This window comes from Stegostoma tigrinum, chromosome 7, assembly GCF_030684315.1.
Source record: "Stegostoma tigrinum isolate sSteTig4 chromosome 7, sSteTig4.hap1, whole genome shotgun sequence".
NCBI lineage: Eukaryota > Metazoa > Chordata > Chondrichthyes > Orectolobiformes > Stegostomatidae > Stegostoma > Stegostoma tigrinum.
Window position 1 is genome coordinate 4851399 of NC_081360.1, and position 23561 is coordinate 4874959.

The 23561-nt window shown below is 43.7% G+C and overlaps 1 protein-coding gene across 2 annotated transcripts in view; it reads right to left on the reverse strand.

The window, feature by feature from the left end:
- The window catches only part of cps1 (carbamoyl-phosphate synthase 1, mitochondrial), a 217527-nt gene that overhangs the window by 189312 nt on the left and 4654 nt on the right, over window positions 1-23561 (reverse strand). For both annotated transcript variants that reach the window (XM_048534767.2, XM_048534769.2), the window contains exon 2: window positions 2583-2692. In XM_048534767.2, the coding sequence (XP_048390724.1) occupies window positions 2583-2692 (110 nt within the window). The remainder of the gene's footprint in view (window positions 1-2582; window positions 2693-23561) is intronic.

Genomic DNA, 23561 nt, shown 5'->3' on the forward strand with positions numbered 1-23561 from the left:
CCTCTTCAAACAGCCAATCCTCAATCCAAGCCAGTAGCTCACCTCAAACACCATGCTCAGCAGACTCCCATGAGGCACCGTATCAAAGGCCTTTTCGAAGTCTAGATAGATAACATCTACTGGGTTTCCCTGGTCTAACATATTTGTTACCTCTTCAAAGAATTCTAACAGGTTTGTCAGGCACGACCTCCCCTTACTAAATCCATGCTGACTTGTTCTAATCTGACCCTGCACTTCCAGGAATTTAGAAATCTCATCTTTGACAGTGGATTCTAGAATTTTACCAACTGCCAAGGTTAGACTAATCAGCCTATAATTTTCCATCTTTTGCCTTGATCCTTTCTTAAACAAGGGAGTTACAACAGCAATTTTCCAATCATCTGGGACTTTCCCAGACTCCAGTGACTTTTGAAAGATCACAACCAAAGCCTCCACTATTTCCTCAGCCACCTCCCTCAGAACACGAGGATGTAGTCCATCAGGGCCAGGGGGATTTATCAATTTTTAGACCTTTTAGCTTTACTAGAACTCTCTCTTTTGTAATGCCTACCAAACTCAACTCTGCCCCCTGACTCTCCCTAATTGTTGGCATACTACCCATGTCTTCCACTGTGAAGACTGACGCAAAGTACTTATTAAGTTCTTCAGCTATTTCCTTATCTCCTATCACTAGCCTTCCAGCATCAATTTGGAGCAGCCCAATATCTACTTTTGCCTCTCGTTTGTTTCTTATGTATTGAAAGAAGCTTTTACTATCATTTCTAATATTACTAGCTAGCCTACCTTCATATTTGATCCTCTCCTTCCTTACTGCTCTCTTTGTTATCCTCTGTTTTTGTCGCCTTCCCAATCTTCTGACTTCCCAGTGCTCTTGTCCACTTTATAGGCTGTCTCTTTTCCTTTGATATATTTCCTGACTTCCTTTGTCAGCCATGGCTGTCTAATCCCACCCCGGATAATCTTTCTTTTCTTTGGGATGAACTCTGTACTGTGTCCTTAATTACACCCAGAAACTCCTGCCATTGTTGGTCTGTCTTCCCTGCTAGGCTCTGCTTCCAGTCGATTTTCATCAATTCCTCCTCTCATGTCCCTGTAATTCCTTTATTTAACTGTAATACCATTACATCCTATTTTGCCTTCTCTCTTTCAAACTGCAGACTGAACTCTACCATATTATGATCGTTGCCTTCTAAGTGTTCCCTTACTTTAAGGTCTTTAATAAAGTCTGGCTCATTACACAGCACTAAGTCCAGAATAGCCTGCTCCCTTGTGGGCTCCATCACAAGCTGTTCCAAAACACAATCTTGGGGGCGGTTACCACTGATCAGAAACTGAACTGGACTTCTCGTATAAATACAACAGCAGACTATAATACCACAGCAACTGACACACTTCCTTACTCTCCAATGCTTGTCCACTATCTACAAGACACAAGTCAGGAGTGTGATGGAATTAATCCCACTTGCCTGGATGGGTTCAGCTCCTACAACACTCAAGAAGTTTGACAACATTGAGGACAAAGTGTCCTACGTGATTGGTACCAACCACATCCACAAACATCCACTCCTTCCATTACCAATGGTCAGCATCTGCAGTGTTTGCCATCTACAAGACGCACTGTACAGATTCATCAAGGATCCTTGGACAGCACCTTCCAAACCCACAACCACCACCATCCAGAAGGACTAGGACAGCAGATACATGGGAACATCACTGCTTACAAGTTCCTCTTCAAGCCAATTCATCCTAACTTGGAAATTGCCATTCTTTCATTGTCCCTGAAACAAAATCCTGGAATTCACTCCCTAACATCCTTGGTAGTCAGTCAATCTACAGCATATGCGCTGCAATAGTTCAAGAAGGCAGCTCACCACCACCTTCTCAAGGGCAACTAGTTTTGGGCAATGAATGCTGGCCCAGCTTGTGATGCCACTATCCCATGAATACAAATGAAGTACTTTTTCTAGAGTGAGATTAGAGGGAGTCCAATGCAGAGCTGTACTTTGAATATAACTGAAATAATCTGCATTGAATACCTTCAGGTTCAGGTACAAAATAAACCAGACACTACATAGCTTCATCACATACACGCAAATCACAACTCAAAAAGAGCTGCCTGATTGCTGCTATGAGAACTTTTTGGACTTTCTATGTTATCCTTTTGTTCTCTGAAAGAAATGGCTGGCTGAGTCTTAACATCGAGCAGAATCGAGCTTAGTGCCACAGAAAATGATGGCCATTGTCCTAGATTTTCATCCTGAACTTTGGCATAACAGAAGAAAAGCAGTTTTCCACATCATTTGGACCAAATGGCAGTGGCTACTCTGTCATCATCCTCATGCTAGAACGCTCACAGAGAACTGCAATCGCAACCTGAATGCTCTTCATTGTATCAAGAAAGGTCAGATCATCCAATTATCGCTCACTATAAGGAGATCCATCAATCAGGTGGCAGATGCAAACCCTCACCTAGTCTGGTCTTAGCCAAGATGGATTAATGTGACATGATTTAGAAGTGGTTTTGAAGATAGGTGGACTGACATATCCCTCCAGCCCGGAGCTCACTGTGAAATTGTACTCACCCAACCAGCCCAGTGTTGAACACAACCTCTCCTGCTGTTGAGCAGGGATAACCAAATGACACGCCACTCATTTTCGTTCCATCATCAAGGATCACGTGTGCTGTCTGTGCCTAGAAAGAGCCGAAGATTTTTGTTAGTCTGTGCACAGGATGTGGGATATGTGAAACACTAAACACAGACATTGCCCAGTGTTGTGTCGAGTCACCCAAGATGGTGCCAGGTTTGTTTCCTGCCCTGTCTCATTGCAAACTTGAACCACAGACACAGACAGTGGGGCACCGAACCCAAACACTCAGGCAGGAAAACTGCTAACACCAGCCAAACAGACCTGTGGTCTGAATCATATACTTCAACATGGGGGAGCATTTTCAAGGATTGCTGTGCTTTTTATTTTACTGGTGCAGCACTATCACTTGAATTTCACAGAAGCTCCTCAAAATCTTATAATCGTCAATCCACTTTTCAACATTGCCGTTACCTGTCTCTCATCCCCAACTGCATCATGACATGAGTTTAAATTTTAAAGGATTAGATTTCATCTGCCCATTCTAATAGCAGATGATGGCTAGGCTGCACTCGAAAAGATACCATCCTCATGTTTGCCACTGTTCCAAGGTCAGAATCTCCTACTCCTGAAAGCAATGCAAAGGTGGTAGGAAAACAGCAGATAACTAAGAGCAGGTTAGCATTGGCAGGGAATAGTGGAAATCAGTCATGTTCTGCCAAGTAGTTCTGGGTGAGAAGACGCAAATTTAAACTTCTCACCCTGCCATCAATTGAAACCCTTAAGTAGTCTATTAACACCTAAGAGCTTTGTCGTTCCTGGGCTGTAGTTACTCCAGCTCAAGTTTAGAGGAGAAAGAGTCAGCCTACCCAATTGGTAAACTTGATTGGTGTCAAGGAATGGAGAGTTTCATGAAAAAAGTAACTGAAGAAACTCTGCTAAGTCTTGCAGCATCTATGCTATTAACACTGACGGGTGAGTCCAGAACCGGAGGACACAGTTTAAAAATAAGAGATAGGCCATTTAGAACAGAGTTGAGGAAAAACTTCTTCACCCAGACAGTGGTGGATATATGGAATGCTCTGCCCCAGAAGGCAGTGGAGGCCAACTCTCTGGATACTTTCAAGGAAGAGATGGATAGAGCTCTTAAAGCTAGTGGAATCAAGGGTTATGGGGATAAGGCAGGAACAGGATACTGATTGTGGATGATCAACCATGATCATAATGAATGGTGATGCTGGCTTGAAGGGCCAAATGGCCTACTCCAGCACCTATTGTCTATAACATTCAGTTTGGTGATTCATTTGAGTTAAGTCACTGGGCTCAAAACATAAGCTCTGCTTTCTTCCCAAAGAGGGAGTTTCTCCAGCGATTTCTGTTTTGGTGTCAGATCCCCAGCGTTTGCGGTTCTTTGTTTTATTGCAGGGTTGTATGATCTGCTTGTGCACAAGCAAAGATTTAATCTAAGGCTGTCTCTAAGAGCTAACACCCTACCCCTGCTCTTGCTTTTCACCTCTATTCCCCTCACCTCTGCTCCCCATGAATCCCAAACCAAAAAAACCCCAAAACAACACACCTTTTTCCCCATGATCCCCCACTTCAGTCTCTTAGGGGATGGGGTGAGGAGGGAGAGAGGTGGTTATTGTCCTGCCAACAGCCATGGTTTCTGCCAAGTTCTGGGGATGCCAGTAGCTCCAGATTAAAGGGATTTTCTGCCCAGGCAGAAGAAAGCTGAGGATGAAAGTTTGCCACCAACAGACAATCAGCCCTTGGTGGATGGGCGATCCAGTAGGTTCTCTGAACAAGGTAGTCCATAGTTTTCTCTCTAGGAAACCCTCTCATTTCCAGAATCAATCCAAAAACAAGAAGATCCCATCCTTTGATCTGGTTTTAGAAAACTTTGAAACATTACTCTATGTACCAATATGTAAGTCATTGAAAGATTTAAAGTTAGTAAGTGGTCCAAGAAAGACCCTTGGGAAACACCACTGTTCCTATTCTCCAATTTGAGAAAAGAACCGTTAACTAAAAACTGTTTATTATCCTAAAGTCAATCTTTTACCCAAGCTGATGCTCATCGTATTCCACACGGCTCAATTATCAATTGTTTATATATTATTTTGGTAAAAACTGGTGAAGTTTCATTACACTCCCTTTATAGCAACCAAACCCATGTTCCAGATGCAGGTTCACCAAACTCCTACACAACTGAAGCATGATGTCACTACTCCTGAACTCAAACCCTCTTGTAAAAAAAACCAGCATTCCGTTAGCCTTCCTAACAGCTTGGTGTACCTGCATGATAGTTTTCAGTGACTTATTGACGAGGACACCTAGGTCTACTTACCATATAAGAAATACTCTGCACATCTGTTCTTCCTACCAAAGTGGATAACCTCATATTTTTCTACATGATATGCCAAATGCCAATACTCCACTTTCATATTAATTACTATGTTTTTCTTCCTGTCAGTTTTATTTTTCTCTTCACTTACCCTCAGCCTGATATTTTTGACCTGATTGTCACTTAAGAATTCACCTGACATGCAGCATACAGCATTTTTCAGTGTTTCATCGTAGTCTCCATTTCTCTCACCATCCCAGGAGCGCTCTCTATATTTCATTTTTGTTGAATTGTACCCAGACTGTACCTCTCCTTAAAGATCACCCATTGTTCTGTTAGAAATCTTCCCCATCAGTCTCCAGTTCCATTTTACCCTGGCTAGGTTCCCTCTCATCCGATTGAAATTATCTTGCAATTCGAAGACAGCCTTGCTTTCTCCACAGCAGAACTAAAACTTATCATGTAATGATTACTCCTTTCCAAGTGTTCCCCAAAACACTTGGTTCACTCACTCCACCTCATTCCCCAGCACCAGATCCAGTAGAGTCGAGTCTCCTTCCTAGTTCTACCAAGTACATAATCATCAAAAGCATTCTCCTGAATACATTTCAGAAATTCCTCTCCCATCTTAGTCTTTACATAATTACCCAGTTCCTAATTGGGATAAAGACCCCAGTATCAGCACTATAAGTTCTTGGTCATCTGAAATTTCAGACAGATTTGTTCCTTGATGTCTCACTCATTTTTTGGGGGCATACAGATTATCCCAGTAGCGTAATCATCCTCATTTTGTTTCTCATTTCTGACTGAAAGGATTCTGCCCCTGGCCTCTCAAGACATTCCCTCTTTCCAAATTCAAAATGGCTTCCACAGTCAGTACCTCCACAGCTTCCTCCTCTTCCCCTCCTGTGTCTCTTCTGAAATCTTGACACTGAAGTGATACATTTCAAAACCAGGGTGGTGAATGCTTGGAGGCTATTATGCATATGGTCATGTTCCCATGCATCTGCTGCCCTTGTCCTTCCAGATGGAAGTGATCTTGTGTTTGGAAGATGCTGCCCAAGGAACCTTAGTGAATTTCTGTAGTGCATCTTGTAGATAGTATACACTGTACTGTTACTACTGAGCATCGGTGGTAGAAGGAATAGATGCTTGCGGATGTGATGCCAATCAAATGGGCTGTTTTGTCCTGAATAGAGGCAAACATCTGGAGTGTAGTTGGTGCTGCTCCTCTCCTTCATAAGCACTCATGAAAGTTCAAGCAGCGAGTTTCTAAATTCCTGAGTAATTTAGTCTCATTTTCTACATTTATTCCCTTTTTACTTTTTTAATTTCCACTTTTCTTGGTCTAAGGTACTCCAATCCTGACGCTTACTAATATTCTTTGCAACACTAATTCTCTTCATTTAAATCTAATTCTATTTTAAGCTTGAGAGATATGCTGGATCCTTCTCATTGTGTTTTTGTTTTGTTTTAATGCATTCTTTTTCAACAGTTTGATCATTTCTTTATTGTCTCTGTTGGTCAATTTATCTAATCAACCAAAGCCATCTATCCCCTCAATAAACAATTTGTGGTGTAGTGGTAATCTCACTGGGCTAGACATCCAGTAATCACAAATTCTGAGGGGTATGGGTTCAAATCCTATAAATGGAAGGTAGAGGAAAATTCAGTTCAATAATAAAAACTCTGGAATAAGTGTACTCTTTAGCGTGGGGCCGTGGTCATATAGGGGTTGGTACTGTGTTATGGCTGCATCAACCATGGTTCAAATCTGAGTCATGGCAGTGGGTGACTGCTTTTTTTTTGGGCAGCTTCGTGGTTCAGTGGTTAGCATTGTTTCCTCACAGCGCCAGGGACCTAGCTTTGATTCCACCCTTGGGCGACTGTCTGTTTGGAGTTTGCACATTCTCCTCGTGTCAGTGTGTGTTTCCTCCAGGTGCTCTGGTTTCCTCCCACTGTCCAAAGATGTGCATGGTAGGTGGATTGGCCATGCTAAATTGCCCATAGTGTTCAGGGATATGTAGATTAGGTGGGTTATAGGGATGGGTCTGGGTGGGATGTCTGAGGTTCAGTATGGATTTGTTGGGCCAAAAGGGCTTGTTTCCACACTGTAGGGATTCTATCATAAAATATGTAACTGGCTTTAAATTTAATATCCTTGCCTTGAGCTCAAGCATGTTGCCTTCAAACGGAATATAGAATTCAAGTATACTATGAACAAGTTTTCCCCCAAGAATTAGAAGTTGGTTAATTAACAATGCTTCATTGCAAAATGCTAGACTAAACAGATCTTTGCTTACTCGTTGGTTCCACAATGTATTGCTTTTGTTTAACACCTTTCTGGTGCCATACGAACTGCTTGAGGCTCATTGAGGCAATGTTCTCTGACCTGAGTTACGGGGTATTCGGATGTCACAGGGAAAACCTCAGTGTCCATTTACTGGTTCCATTTATCAGGTTCATTATACTCACCAAAATGATTGGGGTAATTTCCTGGAATTTGATCTGACTCAGCTTTGGAGTCCTTTAATGCTTTTTTTGAGATTTATCACTTCCCCAAAAACCATGATGCAGGCAGATAGGGTGAAGATTGAGATGCCACTACTTCACCCCGATGTACTTATGAATTGCCCAGGCAGAATATGATAGAAAAGAAAACAAAGAACTGTGGAGTCAAGAAATCAAAAACAAACAGAAATTGCTAGGAAAGCTTAGCAGATTTAGTAGCATCTATGGAGAGAAAGTAGACTTCTAAAGAAGGGTCACTAGAAATGAAGACCTAACTCTGTTTTCTCTCCACAGAATGTGGAAAACATGTACCACCCATCTGCTCATTGCATACTACATCAATGCAAATCAGATAGAGCCGAAGATAAATCAATGTTACCATTAGGCACAGGATAAAAACGCCATGTATTCATTACTGAGATAGTACACTGGAAATCATGACCCATTACTTCCATTCAGTTAATAAACTGCCTTCCTTTTTTTGCTACCAAAGTGGATAGCCTCACACTTATCCATATTATGCTTAACTGCCATGTATTCACCCACTCATTCAATTTGAATTCATCATACTGAAGCATCTCTGCATTCTTCAGTTTCCCTTTAACCCATCTTTGTATCATCTCAAAAAGACCGGTATACTTCTACTTTGCTTCTTGTCTGCCAATTTGTCTCTATCCATGTTGTACACTACCCCTAATCCTATGTGCCTTAGTTTTACACTTTAATCTCTTCTGTGGCCTTCTGAAAGTCCAAGTAAACCACAGCCACTGACTCCTCCCTATGAACTCAACTAGTTACATTCCCAAAAAATTCCAGTAGATTTGTCAAACATGATTTTTCTTTTGTAAATTCATGCTGACTTTGTATGAATTTGTCACTGTTTTCCAAGTGCTTTACTATTAAATCTTTCACAATGGACTCTAGTAGCCCCACTACCAACATAATTTCCTGTTTTCTCTTTCCATTTTTTTTAAGTAGCAGATAACATCACTACATGTCCTGAGCAAGGACAGTAACTGTGTCCCGAATGGCTGCCTGCTGATCTTGCTTTCCTCTGAGCATATCTATGAAGTCCTTTATCACCAGAATTGCAGGGTCTTCCTCAGATGGGCTGACTGACCTAGTCAATGTCAGTGATCTGCACTAGTGGCAGAACTGTGCTTCTTGGACATTGTTTATTCTTCACACTTGCCCCCACTCCCCTACCATCCACCCCACCCCATACCCCCACCATCCTCACCCACTCCACCTCCACATTTTTTGGCTTAGCTTGCCTTCTTGTGAGCCAGTTTGTATGGGAATGTTCTTAAAAAGGGATAAAGTTTAATTGTAGCATGGTAAGTTAGCAATTAATGCTTTCTTTGCCATTGGTTAACGACTGTTCGATTACAATAAGTAGTTATTTTCTTCTTAACAAAAGACCCCTAGTATTCATATTAACCTGAATTACATAATTAGAAAATTTGCCATTCTGGTGGTTTAATCAAATTCTCGCGTTTGTAATGACTACTGGCATGGTAGTGCTTGATTTCCAATGCACAGCCCCAGTGAATCATGACAGTCAAAATGATGATAGATTGAGGGTAAAGTAAGTGGTATAATTTTAAATGCAAGGCAGGATCAGAGAAGCCTGTAGGCACATTCAATTTTCGAAGATAACAAGTTGAGAAGGCTGCCTGAAGAATCAAATGGGATCCCGAACTTTTATTAGAGCAAGTAAGTTAGCTCTCAAAAACTGAAATGGATAAATGTTTGAAGGAAAAAAGTGCGTTGGAGTACACGGAAAGAGTAGGAGGAGTGGAAATCATTGGATGAATTCACCAAAAAGCTGGATCAGCCAAAATGGCTTCTATCTGATCTATATGATTGTATGATCATGTGAAGTTCTACTGGGAACACTAAATTGAAACTTTGTGCTCTATTGCCACTCCAGTCAAGGATATATTAAATTTGGAACACGTTTGATGTGTGGGCTCACAGATTATATGTTAAACAGAAGTTCATTTTCATACTGTGGATGTCATTGCAGGACAGCATTTATTTCCTACACCTGTTTTCAAGAAACTAGTGGCTAACTACCTTCTGGAATACACGGTAATTAATCAAGCACATTGTTATGGGTCAAGACTCTCATACAGGCCAAACCAGGATAGAAAGGCAGATTTCTTTCCCTAAAGGACATTATCAAAGCCAATTAAGTTTTTATGAAAATCCAGTAGTTGCATGATCATCACTGCCACTTTAATTCCATATTCATTTATGTAATTGGACTAAATTCCCTAAGCTCCAACAGTGCATTTGTATTTCTGCCTCTAGCTCATTAGACCTTTGGACAGGTAACATAAACACTCAGCTACAGAAACTACAACACACCCTGACTACATATACAGACAATATTAAATAAGAAGCCAACAGTTGAGGTATAATTGCAGAACGGAAATACGTGGAGAGGGCACTTGGTAGAAAATTTATATCACATGCTACACTGTGTTAACTCACCTCATTACAATTGCTTACTTCTCCCTTAAAGCTTTCTCTGCCTGGTTTATGTTCTGTACAAGTCATTAATTCATAGTCACACAGTCGTACAGGACTGAAACAGGCCCTTTGGTCCAAATCGTCCACACTGACCGGGCATCCTAATCTGACCTAGTCCTATTTGCCAGCATTTGGCCCATACTCCTCTAAACCCTTCCTCCTCACATATCCATCCTTTCAAATATTGTAATTATACTGGCCTCCACCACTTCCTCTGGCAGTTTATTCCAAACACTCACCACCCTCTGCATGGAAAGGTTACTTCTCAGGCACTTTTTACAACTTTCCCCTTAAAGCTATGCCTTCTCGTTTGGCACTCTCCACCCTAGAAAAAGGCCTTAGTAATTCACCTTATCCATATCCCTCATGATTTTATAGATCTGTGCAAGGTCATGCCTCAACCTCTGTTGCTCCAAGGAGAAAAACCCCAGCCTATTCAGCCTCTCCCTCTAACTCAAACCCTCTGATCCCGACAACATCCTTGTGAATCTTTTCTGCAGCCTTTCAAGTTTAATACATTCTTTCCTGTAGAAGGACGACCAGAATTGTACGCAATATTCTAAAAGTGGCCTCACCAATTTAGCGTACAGACACAATGTGACATTCCAACTCTGCAACTCCGATACTTAAATGTTCTGACCAATGAAGGCAAGCACGCTTTCACCACCCTCTCTACCTGTGACTTCACATTCAAGGAACTGTGGACCTGCACCTCTAGGTCTCTGTTTCGCAACCCTCCCCAGGGCCCTACCATTAACTGTGTAAGTCCTACCCTTGTTTGCCTTACCAAAATACAACTCCTCATATTTATCTAAAGTAAACCCCATTTGCCACTCCATGGCTCACTGGCCCATCCGATCTAGGTCCTATTATACTGAGAGATCATCATCTTCGCCGTCCAGTACACCACCCATTTTGGTGCCATCTGCAAACTTACTAACCATACCTCCTAAACTCATATCCAAATCATTAACACAAATAATGATCCAGCACCAACCCTTGTGGCAAGCCTTTGGTCACAAGCCTCCAGTCCAAAAAGCAACCTTCTACCACCACTCTCTGACTCCTACCTTCAAGCAAGCTTTGTATCCAATTGGTTAGCTCCCCTAGATCCCAAGTAATGTATCCTTACTAACCAGTCTACCATGCACAAACTTATTGAATGCTTTGTTTAAGTCCATGTAGACAACATCTGCCATTCTGCCTTCATCAATCTTTGTCACCTCTTCAAAAAAACTCAAACCAAGTTATAGAGACATGATTTCTCATGCACAAAGCCACACTGCCTATCCCTAATCAGTCCCTGCCTTTCCAAAAGCATGTAAATCCTATTCCTCCGAATCCGTCCAACAACTTACCCATCATTGACATCAGGCTCAGCTGTCTATAGTTCTCGGACTTTTCCTTACAGCCTTTCTTAAATAATGTCTCCACATTTGCCACCCTTCAGTCTTCTGACACCACACCTACGGCTTGTCATTCATACCACTATCTTAGCAGGGGGCCCAGCAATCTCTTCCTAAGCTTCCCACAAAGGTCTAAGAAACACCTGATCAGGTCCTGGGGATTTATCTACCTTTATGGATTTTAAGACCTCAAGTGTATGGGCCATTTAGCCCTTGGAATCCGTTTCAACCTTCAATAAGATCATGGCTGATCTATATTTTAATTCACTCCTACCATCTTGGGCCCAAATGACTTTAGTAAGAAAATTTGTGAATTACCAATTTAAGGTTATTTATCGAGCAGTTTGTATGTTTGGAAAGTGTTCTACATTTACTGCATGGAGAAACGCTTCTTACTTTCTCTGTTCACTCCAGCTGTAACTGAGTGGGTTTCATTCTTGCATGAACTGGAAGGTTGTGGGTTCAAGTCCCATTCTAGATCTACAGTGATGGTCCAATACAGGGCTAAATGGGGTGTCATAGTGCACTGCCTGTTCTTTCATCTGGTATAAAACATCCCCCAACTAGATTTTGACAGATTGCAGTTATCCGGAGTTTTCTGGCCAGTAGCTTTCATTCAATCTTTTTTCAGGCTCTCTGCCCATCCACCTCCCATCATGGACAGGGTAGGGAGGCAGCTCCCCAATCCACCCCAGCCCAAAAGAAGGATCAAACCCCAATTCACACTGGCTGTCTAGCTAACCAATCCCTCCTCTAAAGGAGTCTGGCTGCTGTGATAATGGACACTTTTCCATGCATGTCTGCAGCCTGGAGTTCTAAACAGGGCTGGCAGAGGCTCCAATTTCTTTACAATAGTGGCTGGCCGAGAATCTGTGCTGCACACACAGATGGATGTCAAGAAGATTTACAGGTTGATACTCAGACCTGTTTGGCTGCATTGTTCCTGGAGCTCAGTCCCTGAGGCAATGACACTATTCACTACACCACAGCTCCTTCAGAAAACCTTCAATCAGCATCACCAAACAAACTGAGGTATTACTTTCTCAAGATAATGGGAACTGGAGAATCCGAGATAACAAAGTGTGGAGCTGGATGAACACAGCAGGCCAAGCTTGGCCTGTTGTGTTCATCCAGCTCCACACTTTATTACCTTCTCAAAGTACCTCAAAAGGGTACAGATGTCTTGAAGTGTAGTTACGGTTGTCATGCAGGAAATGTGGCAGCAAATATATGCACAGCAAGTTCCTGTAGACAGCAAATCATCATCTCTTCTAGTGACATCATTACAGGGATTCACTGTCCCCAGCACTAAGGGGGAGAATCCCACAGTTTGTTGCAAAGTGTAATATGGGTATTATCCAAATGGTGGCACCTCCAAACTATAGCAGACACCCAAGCCTGCCCTCTAATACCAACCAGGATTAAAGGCACCAGCCCCAGCGGGGCCTCAGGGGTCCACTAAATTCCACAGTTTCATTGCCCTCAGAATAAATTCCTCTTCGTCACTGCCTAAAATGTGCAGCCTCTTATTCTGAGATGATGCCCTCTGCTACTAGACTCTCCCAGAAGGGGAAATAACCTCTTCACATTACCTTGTCAAGTTCTCTAAGAATCTTGTCGGTTTCAATAAGGTTGTCTCCTATTCTTCTAAACTCCAATGAGAAAAGCCCCAAGCTACTCAGCCTCACCTCATAAGACAGTCCCTCCATATCCAGTATCAGACCAGTGAACCTTCTGTGGACTGCTTCAAATGGCAATGTATATCTTTCCTTAAATAAAGGCCTCAAAACTGTTCAGTGTGTCAGTCGTGGTCTGATTTAGGGTCTTGTTTAGTTTTACCAAGATCTCTTTTTTAAAATATACTCTATTCCTTTTGAAATATAGGCCAACATTCCATTTGATTTCCCAAATTACCTGCTAAACTGGTATGTTAGATTTTTGTTAATCATGAACAAGTACATCCAAATCCCTCTATTTTGTAGCTTTCTTCAGCCCTTCTCTATTTAAAGTAATATTCAGATAGACACCCTATCCTCACCCCCACCGTTCTTGCAAATATGCCAGACACCTTGTTTAAAGTGAAATATTCCCCTTTAGGTGAAGGCCCAGAACTTACTGCAACATTTTAAATGGAGTTACCTTAATATCACTCCTTTAACAACAATAAACACCCCTAGGTGTTTCACAGGATCAATATTAAGGAAAATTCAGCACTCAGCCGCAGAAAGGCAACCCAAGGCAAATGCTCAAATGCTTCAGCAAAGAGGGGAGTTTTAAGAGATAACGGGAACTGCAGATGCTGGAGAATCTGAGATAACAAAGTGTGGAACTTGATGAACACAGCAGGCCAAGTAGCATCTTAGGAGCACAAAAGCTGACGTTTCAGAAAAAAAAAAGGCCCAAAATGTCAGCTTTTGTGCTCCTAAGATGCTGCTTGGCCTGCTGTGTTCATCCAGCTCCACACTTTATTATCTAGGTGAGTTTTAAGGATCGTCTTACAAGAGCAAAGAGAGGTCTGAGAGTGGTGGACTTGTGGAATTCATTGCCACGGAGTGCAGTGGAGGCCGGGATGTTGGATGCCTTCAAGGCAGAGATCGAAAAATTCATGATCTCCGAAGGAATCAAGGGCTACAGGGAGAGTGCAGGGAAGTAAAGTTGAAATGCCCATCAGCCATGATTTAAACGGCGGAGTGGACTTGATGGGCCGAATGGCCCTACTTCCACTCCTATGTCTTATGGTCTTATAGGTCAAGGCTGAGATGTTTCTGGAGGGATTCCAGGGTACACATTGGGCAGCTGAAGGCACCAAGAGTGGAGCCATTAAAATCAGCAATGTTCAAAAGGCCAGAGTCAGAGGAACACAGCACAGAACTATATGGCTAGAGGAGATTACAAAGATTATGAAGGGACCACACAGTGAAATGTCTTGAAAAAAAAAGTAAGAATTTTATAATGAACCAGAACATTTTTTACTAATTATTAAATGTTTCCACTGCCTAGTTTTTAAACTATTTCTGTATTGGTATTTCTGTTCCTCCAGCCCCTAGCTGCCTACTATTTAGAAATAATTCTGATCTTATGTGCAAAGACCAGGAGATATGGTGATACTTTCTCTACATGGAATTCCAATAGCCACAGTCTTTTCAAGCTCTCAGAATCATAGTTTGGTTTACAGACAGTGTAATGTGTTCCAAACTTCCCCTGCTGTGACTAAGAGGAGATCAAGTAAAACGTAGGTGAGATGTTTCCCTGCTTGAGAAGTCAAAAACCAGGGGCACAATTAAAGGGCTTCTTGCGCATTCTAAATTTAAAAGTCAGGACAATGCTACTAAATCTGAGATGAGGAGAATTTCTTTTTACTCAGGATTGTGAAACTTCGTAAGTATCTATGCCAGAGGGCTGTAATGGCTGATACTTTAAGATAGAGATTGATTGATTTCTAATTACCAGTGGCGTACAGGATTATGGGGATGGGGTGGGAAAAAGGCATTTAAGTATTTGATCAGCCATCATCGTATTGAATGGTGGGCAGGCTTCTTGGGCTGAATGGCCTACACCTGTCCGACGTTCTTACATTCCCTTCTTGAGATAGTGAATGTAAGAACATTAGGAGAAGATGGAAAAAACCAGAAGGATGACTGAGTTCCACCACAGTACTGCTGATCACCATCCACAATAACAGAAATCTTTCTGAAGAAGTCATCATCCTGAAATATTAACTTTGTCTTCAGAACACAGAACAGTACAACACAGTACAGACTCTTCAGCCCATATTGTTGTGCTGACCCATTATCCTACTCTAAGATCAATCAACCCTACAAATCCTACATCTTACTATCATCCATGCACCTATTCAAGAGTCGCTTAAATGTCCCTAATGTATCTGAGTGCACTACCACCGCCGGCAGCGCATTCAACGCACCCACCACTCTCTGTGTAAAGAACCTACCTCTGACATCGCCCATATACCTTCCTCCAATCACAGAACATAGAACAATAGAGCACAAAACAGGCCCTTCGGCCCTCAATGCTGCGCCGACCTGTGAACTAATCACTTTAAGATTATGCCCCTTCGCAACAGTCATTTCCACCGTGGGAAAAAAGTCTCTGACTATCCACTCTATTTATGCCTCTCATCATTCTGTGCACCTCTATCAAGTCACTTCTCATCCTTCTTCGCTCCAATGAGAAAAGCCCTAGCTCCCACAACCTTTCCTCATAAGACCTGCTCTCCAGACCAAGCAGCATCCTGGTAAATCTCCTCTGCACCCTCTCAAAAGCTTCCACATCCTTCCCATAATGAGGCGACCAGAATTGAACACAATGTTCTAAGTGTGATCTAACTTGGGTTTTTTTTTGACAAATGCTGCTAGACCTGCTGAGTTTGTCCAACAATTTCTGGTTATATTCCTAATTTCTAGCATCCAGCTTTTCCAACAGAATAGCTGACGAACCACTGTAATCCATCTCCCCCAATTAGCATGCAGAAGATCCAGAAAGGAGGTGAAACAAACACCCAAGACTGGAAAAATTTCAGATGTGCCCTTCCCAAATCCATAACTAGAAGGATAAGGGTAGCAGGCACTTGGAAACACCACCAAATGCAAGTTCCCCTCCAAGTCACCCACTGTCCTGTCTCTGAAATATATTATCATTCCTTCAGTGTCTGTGGGTCAAAATCCTGGAACTCCCTCCCTAGCAATCTACCTTCAGAACAGACTGCAGCAGTCTAAGAAGGCAGCTCATCACCATCTTCTGAAGGGCAACTAGGAATGGGCAATAAATGCTGGGTACTCCAGGGACACCCACATCTTATGAATGAACAAATTTTAAAAATGCTTGTGAATTTTATTCCCAATCCCTGTGGATTTCAGCCCCATTCCCAGCAAAGGTCACAGTACATGAATGGACAGAAGTGTACAAGGGGGTGGAGTGGGATTAGAATATAGGTCCAGGTAGAGTGAAAGTGCAAGGGAGATGGAGTGGAGGTCGAGGCCATGTTGCAAAGGTGGTTAAGCTAGAATAGTCGTGGAGTGAAGTTAATATGGAGTTGTGCTGAAGTTGAGATGGAGTTGAGTTGGGGTGCAACAGAGGTGGAAGTTCAGATTTAGCAGAGGTTGAGTAGGACTGGAGTGGAAATGGGTTGGAATGCAGTTGAGTTGGTGCGGGGCTGAGGTGGAATAGAGGTGGAGTTGAGTTGGAAGAGTGCAGGCAGAAGGGAGGTAATGGTGGAGTGGAGCTCGAGCTTGGATGAAGGTGGAGGTGGCGTGAAGATGGAGAGGGGTGCAGTTGGAGTGAATTTAGAGTGGGAGCGAAGTGGAGGTGGAGTTACAGTCAACGTGGAAATGGAGTGGGAGTGGAGGTGGGTTGCAGGAGATAGATTAGAGGCAAAGTAGGGCTGGAGTTGGAGCAGGGTGTGGGGTAGAGTAGAGACGGAGGTGCAGTCAATGGAGGTATAGCACAATGGCAGACGGAGCAGAGATGGAGGTAGAGCGGGGTGGAGCAGACGTAAGAGTAAAGTCAGAGTGTGAGGGGGGGGGCAAGGGCAGCTGCACAGATAGTTAAGCTGGAATGGAGGTGGAGTGGATTTAGAGTGGAATAGTATTGAAGTTGAGATGGCATTGAGTTTGAGAGGAGTGGAAGTGGAACAATGCAGAGGTGGAAGTTCAGGTGGGTTGTGTTTAACTGTAATGGAGATAGAATGCAGCGGAGATGCAGTGGAGCGCAGGTGGGAGTTGCATTCGGAGCTGGAGTGCAGGTGGAAATTGCACCTGGAGTTAGAGCTGAAGTGGAATTGAGGTGGATTTAGAGTGGAAGTAAAGGTGGAGTGGAGGTGTAGTGTAGTGGTGCACAGGTGGTGGAGGTAGAAATGAAGATGGAATGGTGCTCCAGGTGGAGTAGACACACAGGAGAGTTCGAATGCAGTGGAGCTAGAGCTGGAATGGAGGTGGGCTGGGGGGCAGGGGGGGGGGGGGTAAGATGGAGGGCGGGTGAGGTGGAGTGGAAGTGGGGGGGGGGAGGAGTGGGAGGTCATGTGGAGGTGAAGTGGAGGTGGAATGGATTGGAGTGAAGTCTAGGTGGGTTGAAGGTGGAGATGGAGTAGAGGTGAAGGTGTAGTTAAAGTGGATGTGGAAGTGCAGGAGCAGATTGCATATGGAGTGTAAGTGCAAGGGCAGGTGAAGGTAAAGTGGTGTGGAAGTGGAAAAGAGGAGGTGAGGAGTGGAAGTGGAGTGGCAGTGAAAACGATTAGAGGTAAAGTGAGTGTTAGAAACTACATTTCTCTTGACATTTCAGATAAACAGATAAACATTTCGTTCTGCCATTTAGAGCTTTATTAAGACGCTTGTCCCTTTGTCTCCTGGGTTATGATACACTGGACAATATAAACTTCCCAATCTACTGCATGAAGACCTTCTCTTAATTCTAGGTCCTGCAAAAATCCACCAGAGTCAAAACACAAGAGGGACAAGAGTGATAAGGGTGGGAAGTTGCAACCAACTTGGTCAGCAATAGTGGTGGTCCAAGGGGAAGAGAGTAGTGGGTGCACAATGCCAGATAACATCAAGAGGGGGAAAGTAGCGACGAAGATCACACAACTGCTACATGACCAAATTCATGACACCCTGACCAGATTTCTGGCTGCTATATACCATTTGTTGAATGAGGGTCTATCTCAACATTGTGGAAAATAAATAACGGAGTTCTCTTTACTCCTGTGTAATTTAAGGTATTAAACATTTTTCAACGTAATTGTCCATGATACTAAACAATTCCAATAGGTCTATCAGAGCTGAATAAAAATAATACATCAAGTCTGTAAATATATCTTTCTAATTGAAATCAAGGCCATAATCGTAAACAGAACACAGATTGAGGGCCCAATGTTAATATACAGCACTTCTACGTGACATTCAGATTTCCTTCAAACTGCCTAAAGTCAGGAACACATTTTGCTGCAACAGTGTTATGATCATACCTTCATCTCCCAGCTTTTGCACTATCCCTTCACCTTCCCAATCACCCCTTGCACGACATTTCTCTCCCTGCCATTGAGGTAACCGTGCTAGTGACTGCTTAAACTGGAGGTTAATGAGCAGATGTTTTCCCAGAAAAAAGGAAATGAGTAGCCCAGCTCACTTCACTGAGAGATTGTCAGAAAGCTTACGACCAGCACAATATTTTCCTACATAACAAAGTGTGAAGCTGGATGAACACAGCAGGCCAAGCAGCATCTCAGGAGCACAAAAGCTGACGTTTCGGGCCTAGAACCTTCGTCAGAGAGGGGGATGGGGAGAGGGTTCTGAAATAAATAGGGAGAGAGGGGGAGGCGGACTGAAGATGGATAGAGGAGAAGATAGGTGGAGAGGAGTGTATAGGTGGGGAGGTGGGAAGATAGGTCAGTCCAGGGAGAACGACAGGTCATGGAGGCAGGAAGAGGTTAGTAAGTAGGAAATGGAGGTGTGGCTTGATGTGGGAGGAGGGGATAGGGGAGAGGAAGAACAAGTTAGGGAGGTGGGGACAAGCTGGGCTGATTTTGGGATGCAGTGGGGGAGGGGGAGATTTTGAAGCTTGTGAAGTCCACATTGATACCATTGGGCTGCAGGGTTCCCAAGCGTAATATGAGTTGCTGTTCCTACAACCTACGGGTGGCATCACTGTGGCACTGCAGGAGGCCCATGATGGACGTGTGGTCTAAGGAATGGGAGGGGGAGTTAAAATGGTTCGCAACTGGGAGGTGCAGTTGTTTATTGCGAACCGAACAGAGGTGTTCTGCAAAGCAGTCCCCAAGCCTCTGCTTGGTTTCCCCAATGTAGAGAAAGCCACACCGGGTACAGTGGATACAGTATACTACATTGGCAGATGTGCAGGTGAACATCTGCTTAATATGGAAAGTCATCTTGGGGCCTGGGATGGGGGTGAGGGAGGTGGTGTGTAATGTAGCATTTCCTGCGGTTGCAGGGCAAGGTGCCAGGTGTGGTGGGGTCGGAGAGGAGAGTGGAGCAGACAAGGGAGTCACGGAGAGAGTTGTCCCTGCGGAAGGCAGACAAGGGACGGGATGGAAAAATGTCTACCAATCTCAAGTTCACCTGGGCCATATCCAACACATCCCTCATCTTCCTGGACCTCTCTGTCTCCATCTCAGGCAACCAGCTAGAAACTGATGTCCATTTCAAGCCCACCGACTCCCACAGCTACCTAGAATACACCTCCTCCCACCCACCCACTTGCAAACATTCCATCCCCTATTCCCAATTCCTTTGCCTTTGCCGCATCTGCTCCCAGGACGAGGCATTCCACTCCCGTACATCCTAGATTACAGCATTCTTCAAGGACCGCAACATCCCCCACCCCACGGCAGTGGTGGAGAACACCCTTGACTGTGTCTCCCACATTTCTTGCAACACATACCTCACACCCCACCCCCACAATAACCACCCCAAGAGAATCCCCCTTGTCCTCGCATAACATCCCGCCAACCTCCGGATACAACACATCATCCTCCGACACTTCCGCCAACTACAATCCGGACCCACCACCCAAGACATTTTTCCATCCCCATCCTTGTCTGCCTTCCGCAGAGACCACTCTCTCCGTGACTCCCTTGTCTGCTCCAAACGCCCCTCCAACCCCACCACACCTTGCACCTTTCCCTGCAACCGCAGGAAGTGCTACACTTGCCCCCACACCACCTCCCTCACCCCCATCCCAGGCCCCAAGATGACTTTCCATATTAAGCAGATGTTCACCTGCACATCTGCCAATGTAGTATACTGTATCCACTGTACCCGGTGTGGCTTCCTCTACATTGGGGAAACCAAGCAGAGGCTTGGGGACTGCTTTGCAGAACACCTCCGTTCGGTTCGCAATAAACAACTGCACCTCCCAGTCGCAAACCATTTTAACTCCCCCTCCCATTCCTTAGACCACACGTCCATCATGGGCTCCTGCAGTGCCACAATGATGCCACCCATAGGTTGTAGGAACAGCAACTCATATTACGCTTGGGAACCCTGCAGCCCAATGGTATCAATGTGGACTTCACAAGCTTCAAAATCTCCCCCTCCCCCACTGCATCCCAAAATCAGCCCAGCTCATCCCCTCGCCCCACCGCATCCCAAAACCAGCCCAGCTCGTCCCCACCTCCCTAACTTGTTCTTCCTCTCACCTATCCCCTCCTCCCACATCAAGCCACACTTCCATTTCCTACCTACTAACCTCAGCCCACCTCCATGACCTGTCTGTCCTCCCCAGACTGACCTAACTCCTCCCCACCTATACACTCCTCTCCACCTATCTTCTCCTCTATCCATCTTCAGTCCGCCTCCCCCTCTCTCCCTATTTATTTCAGAACCCTCTCCCCATCCCCCTCTCTGATGACGGCTCTAGGCCCGAAACGTCAGCTTTTGTGCTCCTGAGATGCTGCTTGGCCTGCTGTGTTCATCCAGCCCCACACTTTGTTATCTTGGATTCTCCAGCATCTGCAGTTCCCATTATCTCTGATCAATATTTTCCTACATGTTGTCGACATTTTTTTTTGAAAAATTGGAGGAAACCTCATTCAAAGCTTTTTATGGCTCCCACATTCCCCTCCAGGCATCCTGCACAGTCCCCACCCACTGTGTGGAGATAATAATTAAGATACTATATTGTCTTAGCTCGCTACTGAGCTTTCCATCTTGAATGTGAGGTACAAACATACACAGTTTTGTTGAAAAAGAGGAATATGCCATTCAACATTTAACTGTTAACTCTGATTTCTCTCCACAGCAGCTGCCAGACTGCTGAGCTTTTCCAGCAATTTCTGTAAGCATCTATCCACCACGTCTTTAAAAATACTCAGTTCCCACTATATTTTCAGGAAGGCAGTTCAAAAGACTCATGATCTTCTGATAGAAAATATTTTGCCTCATTTCTATTTTAATGAAGCATCCTCCCCACATATACCTCAAGATCTACATGTTCCAATCAAATTGCGTCTAACTGTTCAAAACTCAAGTGGATATACAAGCCTAGTCTGTCAAACCTTTCCCCATAAATCCTGCCCATTCCGGGTATCAGTCTGGTAAACTTTCCCTGAACCAATTTCAACGCATTTACATCCTTCATGAAATAAGGGGACCAATACTCCACAGTCTTCAGCGCTCTATAATACTGCACATGACTCCACAATACTGCACATCGGTGCCCAATGTAATGGAACATAGCCTCCCTACTCCTGCATTTAACTCCCCTCATAACGAAACATAACATTCTATTAGTCCACCTGGTTACTTGCTGCACCTGCAAAACGTAACTTTTTGAAAATCATACACAGCTTCATACTTACTCAATTCTTAACACTGTTTCTTACATTCCCACTTTTCTTATTTCCCACATTACACCTAGAAAACTAAATTCCCAGAATGCTTTCAGATGTCATCTTGAATCATCCCGTCCATATTCTGTAGGTATACTACAGAGAGGATAGTAATTGCATGGAGTGAGGTGGGTAGTGGTTTTCCAGAATTTTCACCCAGTGACACTGAAGGCATAGTGATATACTTCTAACTTTGCTGGCGAGTGGATTGGAGGGTGGAAGTGGTCATGGTTCAGATATTGTTTAAGGATCTTTGGTGAATTTTTGCAGTGCAACTTGTAGATAGTACACAATGCTGCTACTGAGTGTTGGTGGCGCAAGGAGTAAACACTTGTGAATGTGGTATTAATTGATTGGGCTGCTTTGTCCTGGATGGAGTCAAGTTTCTGGAATGTTGTAGGAGTTTGCACCCATCCAAGCATGGAGTATTCTTTCACACTCCTGACTTGCGACTAGTGGACAGGCTTTAAGTAGTCAGCTGGCAAGTTATTCACAGCAATGTGTTTCTAGCCTCTAATCTTCTCTTGTAGCCACTGTGTTTGTATAGCAAGTCCAGTTCAGCACCAAGGATGTTGATTGTGGGGGATTCAGTGATACTAACACGATTGAATGTCAAGAAGATATGGTTAGATTATATCTTATTGCAGTCATTGCCTGGCATGTGTGTGGTGTGAATATTACCTCCCACTTGCCAGCCCAAATCTAAACGATTGTCCAGGTATTGTTGTATTTCGGCATGAAATTTTTCAGGATCTGAAGAGTCATGAATGGTCCTGAATATTGTGCAACCATTAATGAACATCCCATTTTCTGAACTGCTGATGGAGGGAAAGATCATTGATGAAGCAGTGGAGATGTCTGGGCCTAGGACACTACCCTGAGGAACTCCTGCAGATATGTCCTTAATCTGAGATGATTTAGCCATCAATAACCACACCCATCTTCCTTTGAGCCAGGTGTAACTCCAACAAGCAAATCTTTCCTGATTCCCACTGGGTCCAGTTTTGTAGGGCTCCTTAATGGCACACAAAGTTAAATGTGGCCTTGATGCCAAGGGCTAATGCTTTCCTCTCAACTCTAGAATTCAACAGGTCATCAGATCTGAAGAACAGTCATAATGGACACAAAACATTAAGTCTGTTTCTCTCTCCGTGGATGCCTCCACATCTGGGGAGTTTCTCTGGCAATTTCTTTTTTGTTTCAGATACTCAGCATCTGTAGTTCTTGGTTCTATCATCAGTGTTATTGCCAAAATGTCATCAGGGCCCATAGCTCTTGCAGTATCCAGTGCCTTCAACCATTTCTTGCTAATCATATGCAGTGAAGTGAATTGAATTAGCTGAAGACTGGTATCTGTAATGCTGGGGACCACTAGAGGAGGCCAAAGTGAATCATCTCCTTGGCGCTTTTGGCTAAAGATTGCTGTGAAGCTTCTGCCTTGTCCCTTACACTAATGTGTTGTCTCTTCCATCACAAACGATGGGAATATTTGTGGAGTATCTTCTTCCAGGCCGACAGATTAGTAAGGATGATTAGCGAGTATGTTTATTCCACCTGCTCCATGCAGTCTGGCAGAGTGGAACAAGGATCACAGAAGTCAAAATGTTAACTCTGTTTTCTCTTCACAGATGCTGCAAAGACCTGCTGAGTTTCTCCAGGAATTTCTGTTTTTGTTTCAGATTTACATCAACCACAGTTTTTTGTTGTATGTTTGTCCTTTAGAATTCAACCAACTTGGTCAGTTGTGCCGCCGCTGAATCACTCTTCGTGACAGACACTGACACCCCACCCAGAGTACATTCTGTGTCTTTGCCATCCT